Raw genomic sequence first — 8,471 nt, forward strand, 5'->3', positions numbered from 1 at the left:
GCATTTATGAAAACCTTTTTCTGTACAAAATTCAATGCCCGTGTTTTCTTTTGCCATGCAACAGTTGCATTCTGCTATCCTTCTTTTTTACAGCTTCCAGTAAAAGCTGTGTAAATCATTCCTTGTAAGTAAGCGAGGGCAGTGGTAAGCACAGGAAGAGATTCTTACCACAGCTAATTCCCATTAGCAAATCATAATTTTATCTTTTTCCCATATTGCATTAATCGATCCAGACTGCAAAGTGTTCTGTGGAAGAATCCTTAACACACACACACACACACACACACACACACACACACACACACTAGACTGTTTAGAGAACATGTTTTACTTTCCAGAGTCAAACACAAATTAGTTGTATCAAATGCTGCATTTCTCACTGCGTGACGAGCAGAGTATTTGTTGTTTCAAAGCAGCGTTCTCTGCAGGTGTTTCCAAGCCGTGTCCGTGGCTGGGAACGCGGTCCGCAGCCCCGGGAGCCGCGCTCTCGCTCTCGCTGCAGCTCCCGGCCGGAGCGGGCAGGGCAGGGAGGGCCGGCGCTGCCGCGGGGAGCGCGGTGCGGTGCGCGGCCGGCCCGGAGGGTGGCACTGGCCCTCCACGCACCGCCCGCCCGGCACAAGGTGCGCCCTGCCCGCGCTCCCAGGCAGCGCCCTCGGGCACGGCTTTGTCAAAATATTGGCACCGGTTCTGCGAGTGGCTCCCGAATGGTTTCGGTGCGATAGACACAATGCTGTTTGCCCGGGGGTGAGTAAACAAACTCACTGCTCTCTGCGTTTCCCTTACCTGGAGACGGGCCGGAGGGACTCCTAGCGCCCGTGGGTGTGAGCCTGCCGATTTCTGACCGGGATAACACTGGGAGCTGGGCCATGTGTTATTAAGGGCGATACGCAAGAAAGGCCAGGCTTGGAAACCTCTCTTCTGGATGAGAGAATCCTCCTGTATCTCTGTTATCCCCCCACCCCCGTGTGGAGTTGGCTATAGGTGTATTTGCAACTTTCATGCATAGCCTACTCAAAAACAAATTGCAGAGTTTAAATATGATTGCCACTAAAACTATTTTGCTATCACACACTTGACTGCAGGTCGTCTTGATCTGTTGTGTCGAGCTACTCAGTTAACAGGACTATGGGCAACAGCTGTGTGCAGCGACAGTAAATGGGCCAGGGAAAGTGGTGAAAATGTCACAGATTTTTCTGATGCGTTCTGGAGGGACAATGACAATGGTATGGAATAAAGTGATCCCACACCTTCAAGGAAAGTTAAAGAATTACTGTTAAGAATTAATAATGTTGGGCACTCAGCTTTGACCTTGCTGTTTACCTTTAAATGACAAAATCTTAAGAACAGAAACAATGAGCGAATCTCTAAGCGAGGATCTAGTTTAAGCCCCAGTTCTGATTCTAGGATTGCATTGTCAAGTCGAGGAATTAGTTAATTCTGAAAGAGGAGAAATGTTTTCCTTTCTTAATTTACATTTTTAAAAACATGTTTGTTTGTTTTCCTGCTCAGCTCCCCACGCCTTGTAAATTGTGAATTTCTATTTTGGCTGTGCATGATAAGGAAAATCGGTTTCATTCTACAAGTGTGTTAATCATCCTGTAGCTTAAAAATATCAAAGTGTAAACACCGTAGTTTCTAAAGGGGTTGATCTTAAAATAATTACAGTGATCTGACCATTGCAGCTCTTTAATTTTATAATATGAACTGAGGGTTTAAAGTGACTTACTGTTGTTTTGCCCCAAAATGAGCAGCAGGGTAAAAAAGTAGTTTTGACAGTGAAATTTGGTGGCGACTGCATTGGATTGTTACTGGCTTGGAAGATCTCAATACTCTGATTACAACCCCGAATGTGCTGCTGTTAAGAGTTGGGTAAAACACACACAGGAAAAAGAGCATTTCGGGGACTGAGGCGTGCTGATTTGCGGTAATGAAGTATTTCACTACTGGGCTGTCAGGGTTAAACGCTGATCGCACGGAGCTGGAACAAGCCCTGCGCTCCGGGCGCTGGGACAGTAGCGAGGTTCGGCCACAGGAGGCACAGGCGGTGTGCGCCGCACGGAGCTTTCCCTAATCCCTGCGGGCTGGGCACGGGAGATGCAGATCAGCTCCGTGTCCTTCCCTCCCCACCCCCCGGCCCGTCCCAGCTTCTGCTAACCCTTCTTGTCTTCTGATTGCATTGATCCGCTGAGAGGGCGCGCTTCTGCTCGGGCAGGGCCGCGTCAGTATTAAGAGATCAGAGCTGGCTTTCTCCCAGCCTACGTGAATGGATTTGGTGTCAAGGGCAAGGAAAGGCAGCTGCTGCTGCCCCAGAGCACCACCCACCCACCTGTTCGCCAGGGAAAGTGTTCCTGGCCCCAGGTGAGGCTCCTGCCTTTCACACTAAGAGTCCCCAGAGCACAGAAAGCCCAAACGCTCCCTCAGGCCCAGCGCCTGCCAGAGCTGAACTTACCCCAAGCACCAGGGAAGTTTCTTTCTTTCTTATTACAAGTGACTCTCTTAAATCCCCAAGTAGGACCCACAATTTAACTTCTCGTTTCAGGGAAGTTTATGCCTGCGCTTAAATTAGAATGTCATCTGATAAGGCACAGTTCCCACAACCACTGTCTTATGACAACTACACATATTTAATGAACAGTGGCTCCAGAGGGTACAGTAAGTGTCCCTGGAATAATAAGGGATATTGCATCGCTTCTGAGAGCAAAAGAAAAAGAAATAAACCGTTTCTGGCTTTCAGGAATTTAGATTCCTATTTCAAACTTAATTTAATTCTTATGGAGAGAGTCCCTGCAGGAGCAGCCAAAGTTTAATCAGTAACACAACAGCGATTTAAGTCAATTCTCAGTATCTTAGTCATATGGAGAAGCTGCTGCAACTGATTAGAAAGCCCATTTCATTGAAATATTGCATGGAGGCATGAAAATTCCAGTGAGGAAAGGCAACAGTCACTTCATCAGTTTAGATCCCATGTTAACGCATCACCAACTCTCACATTCAAAGCCTTTCCAGAGAAATTTAATAGTTGGGGCACAAATAACCACCCACAACCCTTAACTCTGAGTGATTATTCCAAGCACAAATTAACAGATCTGGGCCATTACTACCCCGAACTGAATCATGCTGAGGGGTGGGAGGGAAGAAAAAAGGCAATACTCTATGGGAATGCCTCAGGATTAACTGCTTTTGTACATTTCCAAGCACTTTTGTCAATAGCATCCCTTGTGTATCAAGTTCCTTTTCTCGTTCCTTTGATACTGTTTACAGGCAGATGACTTAGAAGATTGCAATATACACTCAAATAAGATTTTCCAAGTTACAAGAATTATTCACTTCAGGTAATTTTATTCTTTATAGTCTCTACATATTTGAATTTTTACTTCATAAATTCGTAACAATGTATAAGTATTAAAAAAAACAACAGAAACAACACAAATCAAAGCCAACAGTTGGTCCCCAAAGAATAAAGCAAGCAATCAGTTCAATAAACACACTTGATTTATTTTGTATAAAAAGGGTTAAGTTTACAACTAAACTTTTATAAAAAGTTTAGCATGATTAAGTACATCATTACACTTTTTGCAGAAATGTATATTTCTGCCACTATACAAGAAAACTCTAATTAAAGAGTTCACAAGGTTTCACTCATATATATATATTTATATATAAATATATACACAGCATTCAGTCTTAGGTTTGTGTCAAAAAGGTAATTTCTGACCACAGACTTTCCTAAAAAACTGAACACTAGATCCTTCCGGTACTCACGCTCCACCTTTGGAAAAAAAGGCAAAGTCTGCTTTAAAATGGGCAACTCCTTGTGAGATTTTTGTTTCGCTCCCCACGTTGGGAATAGTATATAAAGGAAGCCTTCCAACTAGGGAAAGGGTATTTAAGAGTCTCTTCATAAATAACTAGGTTCAGTCCAAGTTGAAAAATGGGGTGGGGATAAAGATCAATCTTGATTTTTTCTTCTTTATTCATTTTAAAAGTTCCTTGTACTTGAACGTGGATTTTCCCCTCCAGATACAGCTGAAAAATAAATTCAGCACCTCAAAAAAGAAAAAAAATCCTGTAGACATTTTCTTGTGCAAAAGGAAAAAAAAAATCTCATCAGTGGAACACCTGCAAGAGATTGAAAAGAGGCATATTTAGGAGAATGCTAACAGGGCAGAGATCCGGACAGACTGGCGCCAGAGAGGAAGCCACAGTTTGAACATTTAACCAAACACTCAGAGATTGGGCAAACCCTGGCGTCCAGATGCAACACATACAAGCTCACACACTCGCTCTCAAGAGCACAAATTGAACATAAAAATAACATACACTCCAGGGAAAGGCTAGAAAGAGGATTCTCAGTCCAATCTTTATTTAGATCTCTGTAAACGCAATGCTCAGAGGCGCCAGTCTGCCTCTTAGAGCAATTATTTGATTAAAAGCAGTCACTTATTTAACTGATAACGCAGACAATCCCACATCACAGAATTCAAGGAATTGTGCCAAGATTCCCAACTTAATCAGTCACTTTGGCCCAGGAAGTTAAGGCTCCAAGAACAGATAAGAATTTGCATTAAGCAGCGAGCAGCATCAGAGGAGCCTGTGCTGCTGGGTGAACCTTAGCGACTCACACACACACTTAGGACCTCAAGACTCAGTTATTAGTCTCATTTCTTACTGATTATAAAGGCATCTCCTAATCAACTTTTAGGACCTATTTTTAGCACTTGCCATCACGCCCCCCATTCCCCCGGCAGGCAGTTTGTACCCGAAGTTTAGGGAAAAGGCGCACTGCACTCACCGTTTGATTCAGCCACAAAGTGCTTTGCTGTCGCTTGACATGAGCTCTGAGGGGAACTCGGACGCCTGCGAGAGAACAAGAGCAGGGTAAGGGCGAGGTGGCCGAGCACCCACAGGGAGGCCGGAGCAGATCGTCCCGGCTCCTGCGGCGGGAGAGGGAGCGCCCCGCGGCCGCTGTCACCGCCGCCCGCCCGCCCGCGCTGGGCACACGGAGCGCCGCCCCAGCTCCCGATGCGGCTCGGCGGCGAGCGGGGGACGCGCTTACCTGTAGCGAGAGGATGCTGATGTCTGTGTTGAGCGTGGTCAGGGGAGTTCTGGAGGAAGGGTTCTGCCCCGGTCTCTGGTGGTGCAGGCTGACGATGCTGGGGTGCGAGTCCAAGGCGATCTGCAGGTCCAGTATGTAGTCGATGACGTGCTGCAAGATTTCCATCTTGCTCACTTTCTTGTTCTGCGGGATGCTGGGCACCAGCTCCTTCAGCTTGGAGTAGCAGTCGTTCATATTGTACAGCAGGCTCATGGGATCATCCACGGGGGTCTTGCTCCGGGAGATGCCCAGGTTGTGCTCCGAGAGGCCGGTTTTCCTGACGGACCGCACCGGGCTGAAGGCTTTCATGCTGGCAGGGCAGGCGGGAGGAGAGCGCGGTTCTGGCGTGCGGGCTGGAGCCTGAGGAACGCTCTGCTGCCGCTCTGGCGCTGCCGGAGCTCGCACTGAGGGCCAGCGCTGCGCGACCGCTTTTATACGGCGGCCGCCGCAGGGCCCGGCCCGCGCTCGCTGCCATTGGCGGCCGCCGGCACGTCCATCACCGCGGGGCGCCCTCACTGGTGGGGCCTTCCGCCCGGACAGCCAATGGCGGCGGGGGGCGTGGCCGCGCGCACAGCTGAGGGAGTAAATAGTGTGCGGGGCTACGCGGGCCCGCGCGGGGTCTCGGGCGGCAGCGCCGCGTTCCCGCCGGGCCCTCAGGCGCCCCTCCAGGTACCCTGGCACCCCTCCGGCCCTCAGACAGCCTTTCGTGCCCACTGGCACCCCTTGGGCTGTCAGACACCCCTCCGTGCCCCCGGGCACCCCTCCTGTCCTCTCCCCGTCCGTGCCCGCTCCCTGCCCTCCTCCGCACCCCGGTGTCCCTAGTGTCTGCGCGGGCTCGGCCCGGTGTGCGGGGCTGGCGGCGCCCCGCCAGGGCCGCAGTGCGGGGTGCGCAGGTCCCGCTGCAGCGAGGGGTGGCGAGGGCTGAGCTTCCCCAGGTCACCGTGAATTGGAGCGTCCCGGCTGGGTCTGCACGTCCCCGCTCAGCACACGGCAGCGAAAGTCAATGGCCGGGTTTGCAGCCAGCGCTGTTGGACGCGGCTGTAAGCAGGAATCAAATAAACCAAGATCAAAGATAAAATAAGCCCTTAAACCCCACTGCAACTTTCTGTCCTAGTGAGAACGGGACATTGGGACATTGAGCGCCTCAGCAGCCAGGCAGGCGTCACTCCCAGCGCCCTGCTTCCTGAGAACGGGGCTACTTCAGATGATGCTATTAATTGGAGATCATTAAGCAAATCTGCATATTGGAAGTGCATTTACATGTATTACCCTTGAAAGGCTGCTCATCTGCGCCCTATCAGTGCTCGTGACACAGTGCTGCCATTAATTATGCATAGATTGTTTCTGGTGACAAATGCAAATGCTTACTACACGCTGTACTTTTAGCAGCTTTTGGTTGCAGCCAATGAAACATCTTCCAGAAACATTCCAGAGGAAAAAGTTTTCGGGGTTTTTCTGTTTTGTTGAGCTGGAGAAGTGACATTGATTTTTTTTTTAAGTTTAGTTCCATTGTATTTTCCTATATTTTGCTTATGCTACCGGCCGTGTAACAAAACGGACACAGCTTCCACCTTCCATTCCACACACTACCTAAGGAAAGTTCAACTTACAAAAACATGAACGTATAGATGCAAATAATAGAAATTAAATTCAGCACAAATCGCAGCAATTTTTTAATAGTAGAACCACACAGATGCTCAAAGAGCGTTAGTGTCATTGCAAACAAAACCGTAGTAAACGCATACATCCATAAAATCAGTGGGGACTGTGCTGCCAATCATAAATATTAAAAGCAGACAAATACTGGATTTATCTGCGAGGTTGTTGCATAGCTACACGAAGGGGGTCGGGGCTGTGAGAGAGGAACATTGCGGACACTTGGAGACAAAGCTGCGAAGAGCCACATCAGGTTTTTTTCCAATTAACGTGGCATTCCTGAGCTGGTGGTTGGTTATTCTCTTAACAGGGCACTTGGGTGACTGTCACACCAGGGTGTTTGCCCCGGGGCTGTTCTCCGGTGTGGACTGGAGGCGGTGCCGAGGCTGACAGGAACACAATTCAACGCGTTTTGAAACGCGAAGGGTGAAAGTGAATCTCGACATTCAATCTGATAGGAAGGCAAGTACACTGTTCATGTGCAGTCACAGAGAGTAAATAATAATAAAAACACCCTGCCAATTAACGACTCACTTAAAATCACGACTTAAGGTGACTTCAACCCTTACATCTGTAAGATACCAATTGGTGGTGGAACTTGATCAGCGGCCACAGGTTTTGGTCCTGCAACATACTTGCGTTTCTGTCTAATGAAGGCAAAAGTGGAAGAAATGTTGAGTGGTTTGGTTGTAATAATAGCCAACGTAAATATGTTCATGCTTCTCCCATCACTGTTTGTCGTTCTTGGACAGCGCAGCAGCACCGGCCGGCCGGGCGCTGCAGAGGACCCCGTATTATTGCTCTCGGTTTTCCACACCAAGGGCTTAGCACGCTTTTTGGAACACCGGGAAGTTGTGTGGCGAGCCTAACCTGGCTATTTTCTATGTCATCAAATGACTGTCATGTGCGCGTTCTGCACGCAAAATAGAGCCCGCGAGCAGCCAGGAGAGCGGCTTGAGAGGCTTTCCCTAACACTGCATTCCCTCAATTCTGCTGCTTTACCACAGAAAGCTTTGGCAGCGGCTCGCTAGCTTCGGGAGCTCCTGCGCTCTGACACGGGCCCCACGGGCGGTGTCGCACCCGCGGCGGTCCCGCTGTCCGGCGGGCATTGCGGGGCGGGGGGAGCCCGAAACCACCGGGGAGGGCACTGCGTGCGAGCTGCTCCTCGGGGACTTTTCCAGGACCGTCCCAGGCAGCTCCGAGCGCCTCGGGAGCCGCGCGTCCACCCCTTAGTTTTCAGCCGGGACTTTTACAGTCGGTTCCCAGCCCCGAACCGCCGCCACTCGAAGCCGCGCACAAAGCGCCGCTTTCGCCCCCGGGATCGCGGACCCGTGGCTGCGCTCCGCGGGTCCCCCCGGCCGGCGCCAGCCCGCGGCGGCGCTGGGTGCGCGGAGCGGCGGCGGGAGCGCGGCCGCCCCGGGGGCGCCGGACTCCCCCCCGCGCCCCCGCGCCCCGCCCCGCGCCCGGGGCCGGCCCGGACTGCGCGGCGCCAGCCCCGTGACATCAGCCCCTCGCCGCCGCCCCCCCCCGCCCGCGCCGCCCGGGCCCGGCGGCGCCGCTCAGGCGGCTGCCATGGCGACCGGGGCTGCGCCCGCGGCGGCGGCCCGGCCTCGCTTCCCCCTCCCGGGCGCACCTGCAGCGGGGGCCGCCGCCGGACGCCCCGCCATGCCGCGGGGGGAGGACGAGGGAATGTGGGAAGGCGGGGGGGGCGCCCGCAGAA

At 51.3% G+C, this 8,471-nt stretch overlaps 1 protein-coding gene across 1 annotated transcript; it reads right to left on the minus strand.

Moving 5' to 3' along the window:
• Window positions 1-3,333: 3,333 nt before the first annotated feature.
• ID2 (inhibitor of DNA binding 2) lies at window positions 3,334-5,479 on the minus strand. Its single transcript, XM_058801937.1, has 3 exons — window positions 5,057-5,479; window positions 4,793-4,857; window positions 3,334-4,119 (listed from the first exon to the last, which is right to left on the minus strand). Exons 1-2 carry the CDS (start codon window positions 5,402-5,404, stop codon window positions 4,801-4,803), a joined length of 405 nt encoding a protein of 134 aa, XP_058657920.1. The 5' UTR covers window positions 5,405-5,479; the 3' UTR covers window positions 3,334-4,119; window positions 4,793-4,800.
• Between the last annotated feature and the right edge of the window lie 2,992 nt (window positions 5,480-8,471).

This window comes from Ammospiza caudacuta, chromosome 3, assembly GCF_027887145.1.
Source record: "Ammospiza caudacuta isolate bAmmCau1 chromosome 3, bAmmCau1.pri, whole genome shotgun sequence".
NCBI lineage: Eukaryota > Metazoa > Chordata > Aves > Passeriformes > Passerellidae > Ammospiza > Ammospiza caudacuta.

Bases quoted from the DNA above. Each gene is read 5' to 3' on its own strand.
- ID2 (XM_058801937.1), bottom strand. From the start codon at position 5,404: ATGAAAGCCTTCAGCCCGGTGCGGTCCGTCAGGAAAACCGGCCTCTCG. The intron at 4,858-5,056 runs GTAAGCGCGTCC...GTTCTCTCGCAG, and splicing joins TCAGCATCCTCTCGCTACAG to GCGTCCGAGTTCCCCTCAGA.